The sequence below is a fragment of the Barbatula barbatula genome (genome assembly GCF_947034865.1).
Source record: "Barbatula barbatula genome assembly, chromosome: 7".
Lineage (NCBI taxonomy): Eukaryota > Metazoa > Chordata > Actinopteri > Cypriniformes > Nemacheilidae > Barbatula > Barbatula barbatula.
In genome coordinates, this window is record NC_136770.1 from 16,737,204 (window position 1) to 16,761,216 (window position 24,013).

The 24,013-nt window shown below is 37.0% G+C and overlaps 1 protein-coding gene across 1 annotated transcript; it reads left to right on the forward strand.

The window, feature by feature from the left end:
* The first annotated feature begins 6,334 nt into the window (after positions 1-6,334).
* dmrt2b (doublesex and mab-3 related transcription factor 2b) lies at positions 6,335-9,456 on the forward strand. The gene is made up of 3 exons (XM_079460250.1): positions 6,335-6,957; positions 7,655-7,751; positions 8,196-9,456. Exons 1-3 carry the CDS (start codon positions 6,631-6,633, stop codon positions 8,864-8,866), a joined length of 1,095 nt encoding a protein of 364 aa, XP_079316376.1. The 5' UTR covers positions 6,335-6,630; the 3' UTR covers positions 8,867-9,456.
* Positions 9,457-24,013: the final 14,557 nt, after the last annotated feature.

The window sequence follows — 24,013 nt, forward strand, 5'->3', positions numbered from 1 at the left end:
AACTTTCCGTCTTGTGGAGCACCGGGGGAACCTAATCTGACGGCACAATTCTCAGCCATCAGATACTGTTCCCCTTCTTGTAACTGGCTAAATTTAGGCTTGATGGCCTTCATGTTTAAGCCAGCCCATACAAAGGGTCATCTGGTGTAGTGGTTAGTGCTTTGGGTTTGGTATGGCAAGTCATCAGTTTAAGACCTTCCTTTGTTTTTTTCTTCCTTGAACACTGAGGAACCTAATCGGACAGCAACATTCTTAGTTGTCATGATTCGGTCTCCTGCTTTTATTGAAAAAAATTGTGATATGAACCTGAAACTCTGAAAACCTACTTCTTCTGGTTTTGAAAGTCAGCAGTGCAAAGGGCCGTTCACATTATAATGATAACGATAAGTGTAACTATATTTGCATTCACACCAGTGGACAATAACATTATGTTTGCTGCAATCTGTCATCTCGCATAAAACATTTGCGTTATCTCGCTAAACATTCTGCGAGTTCTGACAAACACTTCATGTTTAATGTCCCATTGTCAGAGTTTGAGACTAGCTTCGTACATAAAAATCTATCAATAGTCGCAGATACCCGGACCTAAAACCTTTGAGCTAAACGTTCTTATAACACAAATGACACCTCATTCTATGTAACGTAAATAATGATGCTACAAGTAAATTTTCCACAAACCAAGCCTTGTATTGAGGTTGTCTATCCTTGTCTAAGGAATTGTGTGTTATTTTTGTTGTAACAACGTTTGTTGTTATTGGTCCGGAAATCTACTATTAACTGCTACATTGTTAATGTACGGAGCGGGACAACAGGCTGTGTCTGTCCAAAATCTGGGCTCCGTAGTCCTACAGATTACTTTAAGTGAAATTCTGTCACTAGTCTGCTTTTGATGATTTCAAACCCTCTCTCATCCAGAACAGTGAAAGCTCTTCTCTTGGAGATTAATCACTAGGCTAATGCTGACACGCATTCATATAACTGACTTGACCTTTGCTTTCTATTGCAAAAGATGATCTACCTATCTAGTTTATTTATTATCTACATAAAGGATGCATCAATCTTCATTCACGCCCAATCATGTCTATCTGCTTTTCTTTATTTCACCTAGTTAGAGAGAGAACAGGAGGTTCGGTGCTGGTGTGAAGCGACAGGGATGATGCTAGAGCAATTGCCGCAGATGGCACAGGCACTTCTGTTAACTTCCTATCTTGCGATACACCTTCTCTCAAGGTTAGGTGAACATGTGGAGAATGGAAAGTAATGTGACATAATTAGATTCTGGGAATTACTCACACAGGACGTTACTGGAAGTAAAAAGTATTCCATTCATCCAACAGAACTGCTTCTTTACTGCAAAATGTAGGGAAAATCTTATTTATATACTGTGTGGAGATAATTTTAAGTTAATTTGTGAATGAACTTAATTTGATTCATAAGTAGATTTAATGGGAAAAACATAGAAAGCATTTATAATGCGTCAACCGTGAATATTCTCCATATGGTCTCCCCAGCTGTGAGTTGTATTTAAGGTACAGTGTGTTCAGCTCCGATGTTTGGTAACCCAGCTTTTTTTATATCGCCAATGTCCTTCTAAAACCCTGTATCTACATCTTTGACTGTTATTTTTGCCATAAATTATTATCATTAACCACCCTTTATGTTTTTCACTGGGTTTTCCAAACATCTAACCAATGAAATAACCATAATACATATTGTAATAATTAAAATCTAAAATGTTATATTATAGTATAATTTGAATATTTATTAATACAATAGCTTGCCAATATCCTGTCTTCAAATCATTCTTTTATTCCTAATTATTAATTTCATTTCATAATTTTTAATTTCTTCAAATATCTTTTAGAATGCACAATGTCAGTAATTGTATCATTGCTCTTTTGTTTATGCATCTAATATGCGTCTGGTAAGACATGATAGCACTATTTTGCAACGCAAAACACCCACTTATTCCACTCCATCACACGGGTTAAGAAACTAGGGGAGGGGTTTCAAGCTTTAACAGCTTTGCCATGCCTTTGTTAAATTCGGAGACAGTCCCTGCCTTTTGTTCAGATTGTAAAAACAGGGCAAGAGGAACCCCCCAAAAAGCTGTGGCTGTTCAATATCTTGTGATTTGTGTCATTGGTGTTGTAATGCAAATTCTTGACAAAAAAAGAATAATTTTCAATGAATTTGTCATTCTTAGCAAAGAAAGAAAAGAAAAAAGAAACAGAACCATCCAGGACTGGCGTAGAACACAAAAGGAGCAGAGAGTGCATCGCAAAACAATGCGAGTGACACAGACAGACTGTAAGAAAGAGAAATAGAGAAATTCTATGTAAAGTATTCTTCACAAAGGCTGTTGAGGGAACTGCTACATTTGCATTTTACATTTAGTGAATCTCATTAACCTGTGCTGAAATTGGCAGAAATTCTTACTCCTGATGACAGATGAAGCAGCGATGCCGATACTCTTTGTTTTCAGGTCTCACACATTGGACGCGCAACGGTGTCAGAATCAACAGTAATTGCAACAGTAAGTGTCTAGTAAGATGACAAAATTTGCTGAAAGATGACACATAATTACATTGATTTGCCTCAATTCGTCGTGGTATGCATGTTAAGCACATACTTAACAGTCGAAGAGCATGTCTCCAAATAACACTAATGTTATATGTATGAATAATGTGATTTGAATGTTCTTTGAGAAATGCTCCCGCATAAACATTTAAAACTTATTGTAAAAATGGCACAGCATTTCATGAAAGGACATGCGTTGGCCACATTCTAAATTGGTTTGGATATCAGTAAAAACGTCACATTCAAAATATGTCATAGGAAAAAAAACAGATTCACCCCTAAACAGTAAACTACTTGATTCGACAACATCAATATTTCTCAAGGAGTAGAGGAAATGCTTTTGAAAGTTTCATACCCTGCGACATAGAGACCTTTGCCCAACAACTTCTCCTGTCATGACATCTTAGCATAACGCTGAAGCCCTGTGGTTGTTGTTTGGCAGAGAAGGAAGAAATGGATTAAACTATAAAAGTGTATTCAGTATGACTGAGATTGTCTTTGGGTTAAATATTTACTTCAGGTCATCAAGCATCAGGCACCCATGGGTCGTGCCACCACACACTGTTTCAAGGACCCTCAAAGGTTGCGGGATTGCCCCTCCGGCATGTTGCTTTGACAAGCTTCTCATGTACCCCACTGTTTCTGTTAGCTTGTTGTTTTTTGCAGAAATGTTAACTTGGATGCCCTTCCTGTTGGACATCGCTCTTTTGGATTATACCACAGCCAAAAAAAACATGGCGCCACCAGAAGGACAATACAATTTAGCATGGACCTCATTTAAATTATTTTCAGAAGCTTTATTTTTCTTATCACATTTGCTATACGTTTTTCACTAAAAATACCAAAATAATAATACTCCTTAAAGGAAAATGTATTTATGCAGTGTTACATCCCATCTGTTGGCCACCAGCCATATGTGTCCTTTGGTCTGGATCTTAAAACAGTATATTTTTATACTTTGTATATGTATGAACGCCTAAAACACAGTACACAAAAATATGATACATCTAGTCAAAACATTTTTTATTCAATCACATGGGTCAGCTAAGGGGAGCGCATGTAAAATACATTAAAGGTGTATCACGGTTACTTTTTTGGGTATGTGAGAGGAGTCTGTTATGCTGCCAGGACTTTGAACACAGCCCAGGCGATTTAAAAGGCTTTGATGGTGCTTGACATTCTGCGCACCATTCAGCTTGAAAGTCAAACCCTTAGTCCCTTCAAATGTAGAGAAATATACTTTTATCTCATCGAAAGTTGCTGGAATTTTCAAAGATTTTCTTCCAGATGTGCATGAACCAAGTAAGTTTAATTAAACATATCATAAACATAATTTTATGTGATGGCAACTTGATGATATGCCAAGGGGAAATATCAGACCAAAAAAGTTGGTTCACAGAGTCTTCTAGAAAAATGCAACAAAATGCTTTATGCTTATATAGTAAGAATCATTAATGTCCTCTTTATAGAGAGCTATGCATGATTTTGTTACTATGATCTGGCATATTCATTTAAATAATGACATAAAAGATTCAATTAATGTCATTAAACTGACAGGAAATAGAACCCAAGTGCATACAGCTCTCAACAAAAGACATTTTATTAACATATTGACATAACTCAAAATCCCTCGAGCAGGAAAACAAGGAAAAAATACTTTAACATAACAAACTTAAGACAAAAAACTGGAGGGCGGGATCATGCTTTTAGATGTCAATGAAGTGGAAAACAATAACATCTGAAGAGTTTGGTTCCAAAACTCATTTTAATGTTATCATGTTTTTATTGTGTTAGTTAGCTATAATTTTTTTGTTATTGTGGCTTAAATTAAACTTTGGAATGCACAAAAAAAACATGATTTTTGGACAATTCTAAAAACGGAGTTATCTCATTTTGGAACCAAACTTTTCATCTCTTTGTTCTTGACAGGTTTAGAGGCCTCTAAGGATTCTCGTCTCCTTCGAGATGCAGAAATTTTCAAAATTCAAAGTGAAAAGTTTTAATAGAGCACAAAAGAGCTAAAAATGCCCTTAAAAATCTTTTTTTTTCGTTCTTTCCGTTTTTGCACATTGATTAAGCAACGTAATTTGTGTGAAACAAAATGGTCAAAATTTTTTTTTAAATCGTGCAATTCTAAAGGGAGTCATATATGTGTGCAAAAACTGCAGTGAACAAATGATATCTTTATTTCATTATTTTTGGGTTAATATCCTTACCTTATACAAAGCAGTTGTTTAGAAAAGTACCCACGATTAAGTGTTTTAAGGAGAAAAATATTATAATTAAAGGTTTGTTTACCACAGAGAACATTAAGCCTTAATGTAGCCTATCATTATTGGTAATTAGATTAGATTTGCAATGCATATCATTTTAAATATTGCTATTGACACTTATGAATATTTACAGATGGTTTAAGAATCAGTTAAGCCGTTTATACGTGCACAATTAGATCTATTAATGTGTGGTACACGAACACAAAAGATAAAACACATTTAATCAAAGTGTGATTACTTTTGTAGGGCAGAAGGGGGCACCCAAGATAACAACATTTAACGCCAAACAGGTCCAGACGATATCAATACCGACCACAAGGGGACATCACAATGGTCAGTCTGCTGCACTATTCCACACATTGAGAAAGCATATGCAGTTAATTTTTCTTTTTAATTGTTTTATTATATTTTAAATAATTGTTTTAAAATTAAACTAGCCACTGCTGAAAGTAGAATTCCGTACAAATTCTATAATAATTGTATGATTTTGGCTTTATATGGTTTTAAGTAAGGTACCTTTATTCCAGACTGATGCACATTTTACTTTTATTTTAATAAATGTGAATTATCAGATTTCATTGACAGGCTTCCTGGATGAGGTGATGTTTTGTGAATAAAATATGAACTTCTATGTTGTGAGGAAATAACTATTATTGCATTATCCTTATGTTAACCCTAAAGATCAGCAAAATGTAAATGTAAATTGTTCTATTTAACTGATGCTATAATTTTCACAATTTTGGGCATCTGGAACCATCATGAAATTGGGGAAATAATAAGGTTCACAGTTCAACCAGAATGACTCTTCGTGTAACAAGACTAGAACTCTCCAGAACTCTTTATAGGTAACTCTTGACTGCATAAACCCCTGACAAAAGAAACTTAAACATTTGCTTAATCTATGTGACTAACATGTCATGTGAGTTTTGGCATAATGTATGATTTTTAAAACTAAGAAAATGATGTTGCCACTGTAGCACAAGTTACAGCAACTATCATTCAATCAATATTTAAAACAAAGAAATTGACTGTTTACGAATTGAAATTTAAAAAATATAACAGATATGATAATTAACATTAACAAGAGTCATAATTTATTAAATAAAAACGTATGCGGAAATCTATAAATGCTGCCTGCAACGAAATGGAAAATTAAGTTTTTAATCAAATAATTTAATCAAATAAAAATGTGTCAAAAGAAATCTGGATTTTAAAACTTACATTAAATGAACTTTGGCGATCCTAATAAGGAAATGTAACTTACCATTATAAAATCGTGTACAAGTTTATAACATTTGAAACGTCATATAAAATTGTTATAACTAAAATGTATTCATAAAACAACTAGATATAACAAAATGAAATCAGATATAATGCTTTTGTGATGATCCTGAGTAACACGAGCAGATAGGAGGGGTTTGCATTAACCTTGTGACGTTGTCAATAACTCACAACAAGGCAAGTTAAATATTGAGAAAGGTGAGCTGAAACTTGGCAACTAGGAGATCAATCCCTCCTTCATTCCGATAGCGCAAATACACTGGCAAACCAGGTGAGAGGCAACCTTCCAGGAAACCCAGATTCCACAGCACAGCTGAATGGCTTATAATTTCAAACTCTGACTGCAGCTTCCACTAAGACTAGTCTTTGCCTGCGCATTGGAACATACCAGGTTCGCATATAATGAGTAGATCGGTAGATGAAACCCGGTTTTAAGGGCTTTTAATCCATGGCATAGAGAGCAGCGGTTTTAATTAGAAGTGCGTTACTTTAATAAATGTCTACTATACCGGACAGAAATTCTCAAGTAGATTTGACCAAACCAGAGTCACTCAAATCAGAATGGGATGTAGCGATTGACGTGGAAAAAGTTGACGGGCAGGAGCTTGAGGCAGAGAGGACGGGCGAGGCTCCGGCGCAGCGCAGGCTGACGCGCAGCCCGAAGTGCGCTCGCTGCAGAAATCACGGCGTGGTGTCGCGCCTCAAGGGCCACAAGCGCCTGTGTCGCTGGCGGGACTGTCAGTGCGCGAACTGTCTGCTCGTCGTGGAAAGACAGAGGGTGATGGCCGCGCAAGTCGCCCTCAGGAGACACCAGGCCACAGAGGTTTGTTCACCGCACTTTAACGTTCAGGGTGCTTCGAACTAAAACAATGTAATGTGCAAACTAAGTGACATGCTTTAGCTTTAAAACAGCTTCTTAAATAATTGAATACTACGCAGATTTCACATTTTACAGGAAATACGGTGATGGAAAAATGGCTGCCCCTTGTTTTTCAGTGCATTTATATTGTATATACCCAAACAAACTGTAGGCCACTGTAATATGGGTTAAGTAAAGGTTCAGGGTTGGTACCTAATAATTGCACAGCCACACCATAAATAGTATGACACGTAATATGACTGTATAAAATTAGTTCACAAAACATGACATCATGGCACAATAAATAAATGAACAATTCTTGCAACAGCCTAAATTGTGATCGGTAGAAATTATGAATTATTTTAGAGTTATTAAATTAAACTTATTATATCAGAAAATGGCGTTCATTTGTAAAACATGGTATTCATATTTTATTATCTTATTCATCTAATATTGTTTTACTTTGCCATAGTGAGAATTTTCATATTTAAATATTTAAATAATTTGCATTTTGTTTGCAATTGTGATGCATAAAACTAAGGACTCTTATTTAAAAACAATTGTAGTTATCTGTAATTTTTTCTATTGCAATAGTATCTTGTACATGTCCCATGGATGAATGCCATCCAATAAATAATAAATTGTGTCTTCTTTCCAACAGGGTAAAAAAGGTCAGAAAAACAGCTCTGTTCTCAGACGCTCAGCCTACCAGCGCTTGTCAAGAGCACCTAGCCTCCTGGCAAAGAGTATTCTGGAGGGTGAGCTTTAATTAACACACATCTCATTAACACAATTGCACCCTCAACGTGACATCTGTAGAAACTGGATTAGTTCAACCATTATGCTTCAGAACTCTCTGTCGGGAATAGATCTGTTTGTGTTTATTTAAGGTAATTAAAATTATGCAAATGGAAAGAGAAATTACAGAAAAATGTGCTCATACGACTGCTTTGGAGTTTTTCCCCGGTGTGTTTCTTGCTATGTCAACTTTAAGGTCAAACAGATTTTGTATATCATAATTTGCATGTATTTATTGAGTTATTGTTATATTTAATGGGGATTCAATCTCATGTCTATGAGTTTTGCAAACCGTCTGTGGAATTCATAGAAATTACGGAATAAATTATTTTTGCACTTAATTTGAAGTGATTTTAAAATGCATTTATAGACTTATTTAAAGGCTCATCTGTGTCATGCCACAGGTTACAAGCCACCTGTGCTGGAGGACTGGCCAAAGAGACCCCATCACCCTCCGGTCAGTATTCGAATGAGAAAAAGAAGAGCATTTGCTGATAAAGAGTTGGACAGTGTGATGGTGGAAAGAGAGCTGAGGCACAGAGAGATGGAAGAGTTCCCTGCTCTCCTTCTCCAGACTGTGATGCCATCCAACCCTCTGCAATTTTTTTATCCATTATACGACCCCATGATGCCCACATACATACATCTTCCCAAAACCGTCCCAGCTTTGATTGACTGTGATCTGTCCCGCCATCCACATGCACTCAAGAATTTAAACAGCAAGAACTGGGAAGTTTTCACAGACAGCGAGTTGAGTCGGGAATGTCTGTCATTGCCTTGCATCCGGTCAACGCCACATCGCTACAGTCCAGGTGTCGACATGGTTAAAACCTTGTCAGAGAGCAGTTCTGTTGATCTGTCTGCTAAGTCCAAAAGTTTTGTTGTTGACAACATGTCAAAGCAGGACATTCCGATCTTGGTGGGTATGGGGGACGTGTTGGTACAAGCTAAATCACCACACAGGAGCAGCAGATCATCGGGACTTGTGGAACAAATGGAGGCAAATCAAAACTCAGCCAAAAAATCTGTAAAACGACCATTACCATTTTCTGTAGAGTCGTTGCTCATGAGATGATAAAAGTTATTTCAATTTTTGTTTTACTGGAGAACATATTTAAATTTTTTGTCAAACAGTTTAATAAGGCATCTTGGACTCTTTCATCCCTTAGGTTCATTTGTAATGGGAATTTTAAGCTTGTCATTATAGAGACCACATTATATGTATAATATGTTTTTCAATATTTTTTAATCCTGTTTAATTCAAGGTTAAGAAATTGTCAAATTACACAGAAACTAAAATGCATATTATCTACCTTTTTATTAAATATCCTTTTTTTCATTCCTTCTGATAAATTTTGCTTTCAGATGGACATTAAAATCTTCTTATTGTAAATAATCATGACTAACTCTACATTTTAAAAATACATTGCATTTCATATTTTTATCATCAGATTCTAAAATGTGTCATGTATACAGATTTAGCTGTGATCAAATGAAAAGCATGGTGAGAAAAAGAACATTTGCTTTCCTCTTTCTTTAATGTCTATTAATAATTTACATATGGTTGGATTTGGGTGTCACAACGGTTTCTTAAACGTTTTCTGTGGTGTTCATGAAATATTGTTTATTTGAAAGAAAACTAATAAAACAATGAAATGGCCTTCCAGACAGTGGACAGTGTAAACCTAAATAGGTGAAACACCTTAAAATTGCTGGGTTGTTTTTGACCCATGCTGGGTAAATAATGGATAGAACACATGGCGGGGTCATGAGTGAAAACAACCCAGCAGTTGGGTTGAAATGACCCAGCATTGGGTGATTTTTAATCCAGCAGTGTTTTCTGTCCAATAATTACCCAGCATGGTTAGTGAGGAGCAGAAATGTAGAAATTCTATGTGCCTGGGAGTTTAGAGGCAGGGACCCAACCTGATCTCGTGGGAATTCGTAGTTATGTCACAAAGTGGCTAATTCCTATGAATTTGTAAGTTTAATTTAAATTTAACAAAAAAAACAATACTAGAAAAAACACAGAACACACATAAAACACACATTAAAATAAAGGTGCTTGAAAGGTTATTCAAAGCGATGCCATGGAATAACCATTTTTGGTTCCACAAAGAACCATTCAGTCAATGGTTTTTTAAAGAACCATCTATTTTTTACCTTTTTATCGCCAAAGAGAACCTTTTTGTTACACAGAAAGGTTCTTCAGATGTTAAATGTTCTTTAGGGAACTAAAAGGTTCTTCAGATGTTAAATGGTCTTTAGGGAACTAAAAGGTTCTTCAGATGTTAAATGTTCTTTAGGGAACTAAAAGGTTCTTCGATGTCAAGCACCTTCTATTTTACATTAAATACATTTTTACATTTACATTTTTAAATACATGGTTTTCTTGCTTTCGCATGTTCATTCAATATCCAAAACATATTTTCATAAATGGTAGTTATTCATCACAACTGTAGCCTATTTGCCGTTGCAAAGCAATGCAACATGTTTGCATTTACAACAGTTTTGGATGCCACTTGCATGCAACATGGTTCGGGTATGTGACAGTGCCACTCGCACTTAAAATAATACAAATAGCAAATGTTTCATATACTCTAAAGCTTAATTGACAGAGTATTGTATTCACATTGCAAATTTCATGAGTTTGATTCCTAGGGAACACAGTACATAATGATACAAATTCTATAGATTCAATACACTGCAATTCACATTCGAAAAAATGCATCTATCCAAAGCATGAACGTAAATATTTACCAGTCACCTTTGAAATATTTTGCAAAGTAAATTGTCGTTGCTGTACATGCATGTGAATGTGTCTCCTTAGCATCAATGGGCATTTTGAACAGAGTTTCACTTTACTGACAACTGTTAGTTTAAACATGATGTACTGTATATCCTCTCCTTTATTTTCTTTCTTTATATTCCATTTTAGTATCTGAGATATGGAAGCATGATAGTTTTGACAACTCTGGACCGTGTGGCGTCAATACGTGTGATGGCATCACACCCTCCTCTGCGTCTGTGTCTATATCTCAGCACATCTGCTGGTGCTGATAGGGGTTTTACATTAGGAGCCTTCCTGAAGAACCTCAGTCATCTCAACAAGATTCTGAAAAGGAAACATCTCAGTGCTCTTCTGTTCTAAACGTGCATAAGAGCTTATGACAATCATTATCTACACAGGCATCTCACTCGCTCTTGTTTGGAACAAAACAGGGGATATAATTCTCAGAACATTCATTATCTTCTTTGTCACACAATATATTGTGAATAATTAAAATGCTATTTTGCATACAATTCTTTTGCGGGCTCAGGGGTTAATCCTTTGTGACTGACACTAGATCCAATCTTAAACATTTTTGTTCTATGTTTATATTCAGTTAGAATATGTCAGTTTGAATGACTTTTTTTGAGTCACCCAGTACGACTTTCAATCGAATGTATTTTAATATGCGATATCTTTCATATGTATAAATATATATCAACGCAATCTGATGGGAATTCATACCTATTTTACAAGGTGGTTCATTCGTGTGAATTCATATGGTTTTGTTATGACTTTTCCCTTGTGATGTTAGGTTTAGGGGTGGGGTTCGAGTAGCCATTTATGGTTGTTCTGCCACATCGTAAAACTTGCGTTTTTATCAAAATTAGCCTTTGCCGTTGTGATTTAAGGGATTGGGGGTTTAAGTAAGGTGTTGGTTAGTCCCATACTAAAATATTGACGACTTCTTGTGATATCAGGTTTTAAATATATCAATGTAAATACACACACAGTCTGTGTATTGAAAATCGTGCTGAGTGACTCGAAAAGAAAGTCGTGCTGAGTGACATTAAAAAAATATTCGTGTCACGAACTGCCATGAGACTTGGTTGCAAATTGAATTGGTCAAAGGGAAAACTTTAGATTTTATGCCACTATCCTACTGCCTATAGTTTATGGTATCAGCAACATTTAGTATCAAGGTCCACGGGGTGCCGCTTTGATCCTGGTGCCAGCTCCTAACTCAAGCAGAATTTGCCAGATTGAGTCCCTGCACTTGGCATCCATGCCCCGGAAAAACCCCTGCATACCCCGCTACTCTTGGGTTACACACGGCTCCCCTATTCCTCTGAACAGGGGGTGTCTCTTTCAGCGTGGGAGGGCTGGCCCCCTGCCTCTCACCTGCTGCGCCCAATAAAAAACTCTTGTGTGTCATGTGTCATTGGCCTTGGCATAAATGGACAGTTTATTCAATGCAGTGCTCCTAGACACCATACTTTAGGGGTAGAAAAAAATTAAGTTGAACAAAAATTCTTTATTGTGATTTATAATAGAACCAGTGCAAAAAAGCTTGATGTAATTGTGTTATCTCCGTTTTTCTGTTGTGTAAGATATTCTATTAAATTGGATGTTATCTCATACACGAGTTTTTTAAGAACCTCTAAATAGGAAATAAATGTAAAAAATGCAAAATGTTCCAGCTTGTATAAAGACTTCAAATCTGTTTTGCCTCTGTCAGAACTTTGTGGTTACAAATGCAGAAGGATCAGATTTAGAACAAACCTTTCTTTCACATTCTGACTGTTTAGGGGAAAACACAATCCAGCAAATCTCGCTAAAGCTGTGAGTCGGTGACACGTTGATCTGCAGAATAAGCAATCTGCCAGCTACAAGAAACAAAACGATTTATTAACAAGAAAATCCAAGCTCTGGCAGTCAAAATGTAAATTCTAAATCCAAGAGTTCAGACAAGCCCAACAGTGGGACTGAAATTTGACACACTTAAAAACATTAATTCTAAGTTCCTTCCATTTCCATCGTAAGGATTCAGGTTTTTTAAGAGGTTTTCCCTTTGTGGCATTCAGCCGGAGCCAACACAGAACCTGTGCTGACTGCAGCAGTTGTGTGGCTATACTGTTACGTTCTCCTGGGCCACCCAGTTCCCAAAATCCACCTTTTCTGTATGACTGCACAAAACGACTTGCTTGATTTTAAAACCACAGATGGCATTATTCCGTACATTTACATTTACATTCGGTCATTTATCAGGCGCTTTTATCTAAAGCGACTTACAAATGAGGTAAACAATGAAAGCAATTGGAACAACATAAGGACAACAAAAGGCATAAGTGCAGTAAAACCACAGTTTATAGAGCTTTCCCCTATGATTAATTTTAATGCTCCACACATTAGGCTATCCTTACTCCAACCTGTCCAGACTCTTCAGGTTTAAACTATTTTCCTCATTGAGAAATGTGGAATCTGTTCAAGCAGGACCTGGAATTTCTAGTTAACCATTGGAAAAAATGCAAAAAGGAAACTGGAGATGCAAGTGTAAATTTACGAAATAGTTCACCCAAAAAAGAAAATCCTGTCATCATTTACTCACCCTCAAGTCATTTCAAATCTTTGTAAATGTCTTTGTTCTATTGAACATAAAAAATATATTTTAAAGAATGTTGGAAAATATTGGATTTGTTCCTACTTCCTATAGTAGTAATTGTGCCCCAGAACTGTTGGATTACAAAAATTTCTTTTGTGTTCAACAGAAGAAAGAAAGTCATGCATTTTTGAAATGACAAGAATGTAAGTAAATCATAGAATTTAAATTTTTGGGTGAACTATACCTTCAACCAGGTCTAATTTCCACTGGCGTCCCCTTCAAATGAAATGTATTATTAACATTTTGTTATGGAATTTCCTATTCATTTAATCTTTTTAAATTGTTCCTAAAATTTGTGGTCAGTTCTGGGGCATACATGCTGAAACATGTGCTTTTCAAACGTTTTACCAGATGCCCGTTTCCCCGGTCTCAACTGTTCTGCCCGCTCGGGTCCAATTTGCCTGGATGCCTTGGGAAGGGAAGCAATACCGATGAAAATAATTGTGATCCCCACCCTGTGAAACCATTAACACAGCATTTATCCAGCCTAGTTCTGGTTGGCCTTAGAGAATAAAACCGAAACCACCGGACGGCCGTAATACCCAGAACCTAAGAAAGTCGATCCACCTCAGCGTATTATGTGGTCGCTGTACCGTTAAAATGGCATTCTGAAGTATTGGCACCTCTTTAGACATGATTAATTGCACCAACGTCGGGCTCTAGTGGAGAAGAGAAGGGTTATCTACACATAAACCCTTATTGATGATGCATGGTGAAAACGTGGGAAGAAAGAGGATGTGAAGGCTTAGAAATGACAGCGGCTTGGCAGAAAGAAAAGAGTGGGAAACCAAGAGGAAAAATGGAGACAGGGACTAAGAAAGCAACAGATGGACGGACAGACAGCGGGATGGACTGAAAGGGAGAGGTGTGTTGAGCTGGCCAAATGAAGGAGTGGAGAGATGGTGTGATAAAGTAGAGTAACCCTGTATTCACTACAGCTGTACAGATGGCTCACCTGCCAAAAACAACACTATGTTTAAGGGCTATTTATTCTAACTGGATTACTATTACAGACACCACAATCCATGTTGTGAATTCTGAAAGTAAAAGAAACCACAGGGTGGATTAAGAGATGCGATTCGTTGTAATAGCTCCGGATATATGATGCATATGTAACAGAATTGGTTGGTGATTACTGTACCAATGAAAAAGTGTTTTTTTCCCAATATATAAAGTTATTTTTGTATATTTATATGAATACATAAAAGGAAGTTGTTAACAGATCTGCTTTATATAAAGCAAAGAAAAAGAATACTGATAATTATGATGTTGAATTTTGAAGGCATCAACAAATACCCCAATGGTGCTGTGCCAAAAAAGGGAATGTATGGCATTATTTTGAGGGTTGTACAGATATACAATCAAACGTATTAGAATTTACAATAAATTCAAAAAAATACAAATACACTAAAAGGTCTGTGGTTAACACAAGTTCAACACCATTTCATATTTTTGTTCTATAAAATCAAACACATAACTTATACCTCACATGTGTTTTTAAAGCTTGAAATTTACAAAATAAAAGTTGGAGAATGTTTTGAGTTAAGTTTGAAATAAAGCAGTGTTGGACACTTATGGTGATAAAGTTGAAGTTGAGCAACTGTGATATTTTTTTTGTAAAATCACGTCAATTCGTGAAGATTATCTTTATTTTCAAGACAAGGGCTGCAAGTATAATAAATAAGTACAGAGCATATTTGTGTAACTATGGAAAAATCCTATTGACCTTTTGTCAAGTGAATCCGTATGATACTAAATTTAGGGTTGATCTACAAAAAAAACACATAAATGCAGTACCCAATAAACTTTCAGTTTCAGTTGTTTATATATGTTATATATTGATATATGTTGCCATTTCCACCTGCAAACAAATGCAGTTAAACTGAAAAAAAAGTTAAATTTAAGGGAAAGATCAAAATATCGTCTGTGTTTTGATCATACGAAATAAAGCCATTCAGGTTTGGAGGGTGAGTAAATGATAAAAGAAATGTCATTTTTGGGTGAACTATCCCTTTAAATCTTAAATTAAAACCAACCATGGAATTTTACTTGCAAAAGGATTATTCCTTTACTCTTTTAAATTACCGAGCAGCTAAAAGTAAATAGCACAGACTTCCAGACGTGCTGCTGGTTCGTGGCATAATAATGGAAATTGAGTCAAAACAGTGTCTCTTTATATGAATCAGGCCTCGAGTCAATATTGCTTTTTCCTCGGCACCTCACGCACTAGCTTCCATTACTAGCTAACATTAGGCCTGGAGCTTTCCACCTGTATCTCATACAGTACCTCCGGCTATACTCAGCAACCTCACCGCTGTTCTCACATTTGTTGCACTGCTTCCTCTACCCAAAGGCAGTCTGTGGCTTCTACCCCTTCAGAATATTTTGCCTGAAACACAAACCCTTCTGTCTTGTGTTTTTACTTCAAACAAAGCTATTAATCACCTTAATCGCCCTCAATTAACCTGCGCCACCAGATGTTCTCGGCACGTCAAACCCTCAACTGTTCCAGCCGCCAGAAAGGAACATAAATCAACACGTGTCGCAATTTGCAATTCCACATGATGTTTGAGGAAGCTGGATAACAAAACATTAACAACATGGAAACAGGCATCTTGGGGATGGTCTGTTTGCCCCGAGGGATGGTGATGAAATGACTGGAGATGGTTGGCAGAGGTGAATAAGGATAGGAAAGAATTTTCCATCTCTGCCCCTGGTGGCACATGGTAGGTTATCGTGCTCCTAGCAGCTCCGACCAACACAACTTTACCAGGTTTCACACACTGGGGTTCAGCCAAATGTTTGAAATCTTAGACCAAAGTACTTGCTTTGAACATGCTCTTAAACATGGGTCTATCCTGTTACACCATTATGACATTCTGGTCATGACTGGATTGTTGACAGGTGCAACAAGCCGGCTCTTATCTGTACTAAAAGGCCTGGTGCCATTGTGGCATTTATCTTAATCGTGTCTGATTTCACTGAGGAACAACCCTGATTCAACAATTGCACATGAGAATGCATGAATTAAATGACCCTGGACCATAATACCAGTCATAAGTAGCGCAGGATCTTTTTTTGGCAATAGCCAAAAGATTCCATAGTATTAAATAGTTGTATCTCGGCCAAATATTGTCCTATCCCAACAAACCATACATCAATGGAAAGCTTATTTATGTCAGAACATCTCACTTTTGAAAGAAATTGACAGATAAGACTGGTTTTGTTGTCCAGGGTCACAAATATGTCTGAATTGAGGGGCAAATCAATGTAGGCTTTAATGTGTAAAGTACAGAAGCTGAGGAAATGTTCCTCTTGACTACTGAGGAAATGTCCTGTCTTGACCTGTATGTACGTTGACAGATATATGTGCGAGGATCGTGTCTGTTGCCAAAAGCTTCTTCTTGGATGGATCTGTTCCAAGCGAATGATAGGTTGTTTGACTTTCAAACATCGAATCAGTCGAAATGCCACTATCTTTAGTTTTGTAAACAAAGCTTACATTTATATTTTAAGAAAGAACAGTTTGGGTTCATGGGTTTTACCTTGATGTGACCATGTAACTGTGCATAGCTTCTATGAAAGAAGGCCAAGCCCACTTGATCTGCCTCTTCAGCACATTGAGCAGGGATCAAGGTCTCATTACAAGGTTTTCCAGATGCAGCAACCTCCCCCTGACCAGCCAGTGAACCAGCACAAATCAGCCATGCATGTTTTTTTGCATTATGTGTGTTATATAGAAGTACCAAACTGTGGTCTTTAGTCAGAAATAATCATAAATTAGTTGAGGACATAGTTTGGGGAATTGTCAATTACTTTAAGGGTTCTGAGGAAATGTATTTAATTTGGATTGATTGATCCTTTCTTTCCCTTAATTTACATTGTGTATCAATTAGGAAATATAGATATCTTCACGCTTGAAATGAGGGGTCCATTAGCCAACGTAGGGGTAGATCATTAGCAATGTAACAACATTCTAATGTTGTAAATTATTTCTGTTTTGTTATCAGATTTCACATCTCAGGACAATTCGTACCTATATTAAAAGGATCTTTGGGTATATTGACTTTATAATTGTGAAATCGAAAAAAAGTGTAACTGTCACAGTATTCATAAACTTTGAAAACAAATTTTACTTGGAGGCCGCCATAGTTTTTCTTCAAAATCTGTGATGTCAAATGGTTGTAACATAAACCTGTTCTCTTTCGCAACATCGAAGCACACACGTTTTCCATATACGTATAACAGTTTAATATGACACGTAAAACATAAGATCAGAAATATAAACACACAGGGACAGTAGGTGGTGGAATGTCCTCTTGACAGAAGCAGGGTCTAGTGGCAGGATCATGACAGAACCTCATGTTTTGTGTGGAGAGAGGAATTTTTGGCCCTTATGGCTCTACAAGACAAAATGGAGATTAAAGTAATAATCGCAGAGCATATCAAAAAGGTCAATTCCCTGGACTTCCCTGCTTTTTTAAAATGCCTGTTACTTGGCCTGTGTATGCATGGGGATGCCCAGAAAAGCGGAAATAAAGCTAGTAAGCACAAACTCTGAAACCTCTGGTTCTATTGAAGATTATTTTTAGAGGCTTCACACAGACCAACATTCCATCAGCGGTTGAAAACTGAAGGCATTTAACATTGCAGTGGCAGGATCACTTTTAAATGCGTAATTCTTTTGATTTCCTGAGGAAGCTCACTTTGCACTTCTCTAAACCTCTTTGCTGTTTGCTTTTGGCATTGGAGTTGAGTTCAAAGAGTGCTGATGGGTTAATTTTAGATTTCTTTACAACGAATTGAATAGTTTTAGTGGTCGGATGTCTATTATTGTATATCATGTATCTCTTTGACAGTGTGCAACTATAGAGCACACTATGAAGATAGAGACCTTAAACACTGGCATTGTTTTCACTGTTGCCATGGACTGTGGAAATAATTGAAAAACTTAATATTCACTTAATGCGCAATGTACACTATTAAAATCCATTGAAGTTTCTTTAAATGCACCCTTATAAAACAAATTACAATATAATGCAATATATTAAATACATAAGACATACATAATACATGCATGAAAACAGATTTGAGAGGTGTTTCGAAATATGTATGTGACATGGCAATTATTATAATATATGAAATCTATGCATAAAAATAAATAGGCATTTTCTTTATAATTTTCCAAATTTTCGCTACACATTTTTCACATTTCCAGACTTGAGATTTATGGGTATCTTTTCTGATGAAAGCGTATACAGATCATTCCACATTCAAGTCACAGTCCTGCCAGAATGCAGAATGATATCACACGTTCACAGTTGCTGCTATGTAATCAATATGTCTGACATACTATTCTATTACCATGGCACAGAGTGTATGGCTGGTGTGTGTTTGCACATTTGTTTTTATTAACTTAAAGGTCTGATGTGTAATTCTTTGGAGGATCTATTGACGGAAATGCAACAGAATAATATATAGAATAAGCATTTATACATATACATTTATATTATAATCATACATAACTATGTGTTCAGAGGTGTATAGACCTTACATAATGAAGTGTTTCAGTATGTTTTTATTACTTAGAATAAGCTATTTCTATCTACATACACCGCGCGGGTCCCCTTACATGGGATGTTGTTTCTACAGTAGCCCTAAACAAACTGAGATAAACTGCTCTACATTATCTCAATTAGCAAAGAAGCAAAAACGTGATGGCATCTTTTGGCGCATTTCCACCGAAATTACCTGACACAATTTGTCCCAGGAAAATATTTCTCCCCCACACCTGTTGCAGTCTGCGTTACCATAGCGGTCTAAAGTAATGTGAAGATTAGGCAAATCGGTCCCGTGAGGTTGAACAGTAACGGTCCAGTCCAGGAGGGGACGGTAATGTCGCACAATGATGACGTCACATAAGAAAGGGACACTCGTAATTTTTTTGTGCGACAATGCCCAGCTTGTATAACCGACTCTATATTTTTAAGAGCACAGTTTGATTGCAGGTCATCGTTTTCCGAATCCTGTTTGATTTTGCCCTCAGTAAACACACTTAATAAAGCCTGGACCTCGTTGTCGGTCCATCTGTCTTTTTTTTATCCATTTCAAAGAGTAAACAGCAGAAACTACACGCACCGAAACAAACTTTTAAAAATGCTGGTTTGTTTTTACAGGAAATCAAGTAGAGTCAACCAATGAAAATGCATTTTGAACTCAACCAATCTTCATATTCGATAGACAAGGCCCTCCCCCAAATCTTCCGGGACTCTGGAAAAGAGCAGGGACTCTCACGAGCAGGGACTTTTTGTAAACCCAGAACTTGAAAACCCAGAAAATGTAAACCCAGAACTTTATTTTGATCCTGGTTCCCATTAGCTTTGTATCAGCCGCCATAGTGCTTTGAAAAGGAGGGGTGGAGTGAGCCGATCGTTGCAGTTTGCAAATAAATTCCATACACTGGACCTTTAAGCAGTGAGCATGCTGCTCATCAGAACAACATGCACTTTTATGATTGTATTTCATTTGTGTGTGTGTGTGTGTGAAACAAGAAACAGAGGCAAGCAGAAAATAAATGCAATTAAACTATATTGATCGCATAAAGAGAGCCCTCGGCACAATGGAATTGTACAAGTGATTTAACTGGATTGTTTAAAGTGTTCCATAATACAGTATTGAGCTTAAATTAATCTTTGGCTTTGCTGATATGAAGAATATTGTACGGACCCATTCCTTGCTGTTGGCCAGTTTATCAGACTCCCACAGACAGAATCTAATCTAGTGTTTCTCAGCGCTTCACTCTGTGAGGTGGGCCCTCAAGTGCTGATGAGACCCTGATTGTCAGTATGCGTGTCCACTTTGACGTCTACACTCACTAAACACAAACACCCACACAAATGAGGAGATCCTTCTGTTTCTTCACTGCTCTAGTCCTATACCTTGACCGATGTGCCTCTTTGTTTGGAACACTAGATCGTTCCACCCGCTGATGTGTGCTGATGTTATCAGAGTAAATCTCCCAAAGAGAAGAAAACCTTACATCTGCACCGAGTGTACAGATATGTAACAACGGTTGCTCTAAACTTTCATTTGGTTCAGAGGAAGGGGGACGTTTTTAAATCATGATGGCTGCTGAGGTAAAAAGATAGACTGAAGTATGTAGGACAAGTTGTATACTGAGCGTATACTGAAAAATGAAAACCTGGATTTATTTCATTAAAATAGGTAAATGTATCTCTGTTTATCAAATAACAATGCATAAACTAACAATTTGTGTATTGCAGGGGATCTACTAGAAACATAACCAAATATAGAAAAATATATACACTCTTAAAAATTAAGTTTTTCTTCACAGCAAATAACTGTTTGATTATCTAAAGAACTTTTTAATTAAGAGCTTCTCAAAACAACTTCTCCTATTTAACATCGTTTTTCTATAAAAAGCCATTTTAGATGTGTTCTTTAAAGAATTATACAGCCAAAATGGTTCTATGCAACCTGATCTCCCGGAAATTCATTACTATTACCTCACCAATTACATATTTCTGATCTGCATCATTTCTTTGACACAAATTAAATAACTTTTTAACATTAAACGCCTATTTCATGGGTTCAATCCCAAGGGATTGCACATAGGGACCTACTCAGCTATAAATGTATAGTATAATCCATGGGTCGGCAACCTTTGCAACCAAAAGAGCCACTTTGGGCCATCTCCCACAAAATTTAATTTGTCTAGAGCCGAGAAATGTATGTAGGGGGGTTGTTATGTAGTAGTTAGCCAGTTGCACCACTAGGTTGCAATATAGTGCGATTTTTAATTAATTTGGGTGTTAGCAATTAATACATTTTAGTCCTTGGCAAGAAGTGAAACTACTGTAGTTAACCAGAGTTTTATTTTTGCAGGTCGTCGGTAGACGCTTATTATTTCGTGTGTGTTAGCTTCACTCAGTAAAATGTTCTGAAAGGAGATGAAGTTCATGTCCTCCTCATACAGCGCAGGCGCGGAAACATTGATGAGAATCGACAAACGCACTTCAAACAAACAAGCGGCTCAGTTTAATGCTCCTGTCAAACTGTATCTCATACGTGCTAACGTATACTGGTAAATACATAAAGTAATATGTCGCACTGTACAGCCCTCGCTTTCATCCTGTGGACATAATGTAAGTACTGTGACGCGTCAAACAGGATAAGCTTTGACGGCTGAAGTCCTAAAAGTTCGCTGTAAAAATAAGGAACGTACCGAACGCAATGTTCTCTTGCTATTCTAACGCAAACTCACTATGTGTCGCAGTCTCGGGGTTGTCAGACTAGAAATGCAAACCGATACATTTTTCTGTAATGTTATATTGAAGCGTCTTCTGTGTTTACATAACCTATCCAGAGTTTTGCGGACTGTGCGTCAGTAATCATGGTCCGTGGGGAAACGCGGTGCTCAGTGTGTTATGTAGTTAAATGGCTCAAACAAAGCTTGCCTCGATGATTTGTTTTTGTATTCGAATTACTCAAGTTACTCGCGCAATCGTTGCAGCCCGCAGCAGGTGTAAACGGGTGTATGTGCCTCTTTCGTCCACTTGTCATCCGATCGACCAAAACGCATCTTAATACCAGGCATACACTTAAAAACACTGCAGAGAGGCACATGCGGCTAGAGAGCCACGGAGTTGCCGACCCCTGGTATAATCCAATGTAGATCGCTTTGGAAAAAAGAGCATGCCAAATGCATAAATGGGCAATTCTGTGAAAATATCGACAGTACAATGAAAAATTTTAGTTTTTACCAACGAGTTTTACCATGGTAATCGCACACATATTAACGTTTGGTTCAAATGCCCATGTAAGATCTCTCTTCAAATTTGTAAAACTTTTATTTTTAGTGCATGATTTTTCATAGTCAGGTAAGTGCCATTTTCAGGATTGTCACATCCATAACGCTATATTTTCCTTATAAATGGGCACATGAAAATTACAATTCTCCAATGATTAGGTAGGCCTATTATTGCTTCGGGATTGTGCATTTTATTTCAAAGAAATCCTACAAAGTTTGTCGTCTCTCCAAAACCGCATCCTTTTTTTGTCACATCCATAACGCATGTTGATTTCCCTTTTTAAAATAGTAAATTTGTTCATAGACTCTATCAACAAGGGTTAAGTAAATTATAAACAGATGGTTCAATATATTTGTACCAAATGCATTCTTTGAGTGTTTTTAAGTCAGGTCCATAACGTTGGAATTGCCCAAATGTAAATGTCAATAATATGAATCATCAGGTTTCTAACAAATTTGAGGAAACAAAAGTCAGATGTACCAAAAGCAAAGTTTTAAGTCTGATTATATACTGTATTTATAATTTAAATGAAATGTCATTTATATATTGTAATTAACATTAGAAACATTGTCTGATTTGAACCTTACTGTGTGTGTGAACCCTCATTCATCAACTCCGTCTCTCTTTCACAACCAGCTGAAAAATTGTTTATTGGTTGCTCGGGGTGCAAAGGAAAGCACAGAACTCTTGAGAGGCAACACAAGGTGTTTCTGTATTACACAAGTGCCTATTACTGCCAGAGTGCCTGTCAAACTGTATCAGTCTGTACCACGAGGACCTGCAATTAGTATGAAACAAATTAGCTTTAGTTTGCCTTTGAGCTGCACTTACAGCTGTTGTTTGGAAATCGCAGCTAGAAGTGTTTGCAAAAGAGCCAAATGTAATTCCTGAAAAGATCAAGTCAAGTAACATGTGTCTCGCTGGATTCACAGGAGATCCTCCACAAACAGATTACAAAGGAGATCCTAAAGTGATCCACTTTACACAAGAACCTCCACATCATGCCAGACCACACGTCCCCTTTACCACAAAGCAATCGACTTTGTAATGAGGACAGGTACAATGACCAGGATAAACACACTCTTGAGACACCAGTCTAATAGTGTTAAGACGTGTAAGGAGGTTACCAACGTGTCTCAGCAAATCAGAAGCACTTGAGCTAAGTGTTTCAATAAGTGGAAGCTTCTTTTAACGTAACCCGATCACCATTTTGGCTCCGCGAGAGTGACATGCTGTGATTGGCATCACTTCTTCAATGCAGACGTTACTGTTTTAACACTGGATAAGGACAGAGGAGAGGAGTCTTTGTGCTCTTATCTATGCATGCTGCATGTGGAGTCGCCACCTCGGTTTGGGATCAGTCTGGCTGTCTCTCTTGCTTCTTTCTGAGAGCAGACCAGAACAACCCCACACACTCACCTCACTAACATGTTCATTGTGTGTCTCATGTCTGGGCATGCAGAGGTCTGAACTGTCTATGTACAGAAGCTGACCCCAGTAACAGCATGGAAAGGGTTTGAAGAGACCCAAAACACTGATGGTCAATAATCACTTACAGAGCAGCAGACCTTTTAAGAGGCGTCTCATTAGTACTTGCATTTAAAAGCAAAACTGGGGTTTTCTGCAGTTTTTACTTTATATTTAACGGATTTTCCTTCGGCATATTACTGTCTTTATACAATAATTTTTGTCTTCCTTTATTTACCACAGAAAGAGGCTTTCTAAGTCAGCGAATATAAAAGAAAATAATAAAATCTAATTTATTTATATGATCTACACGACATACAAGACCACCTGAATGTTTCTGCTTGGGTTCCTAAAAACAACTGCTCCTATATGACGATGATCACACGTAATGAGTGTTAGATGTGTATTTCTTATTTTTCTTGCGAAAAACAGCTTGTGTTTACTGCCTAATGCCTTTCATAAAAGTTTATTTAATTTTTATGTAATAGTCAG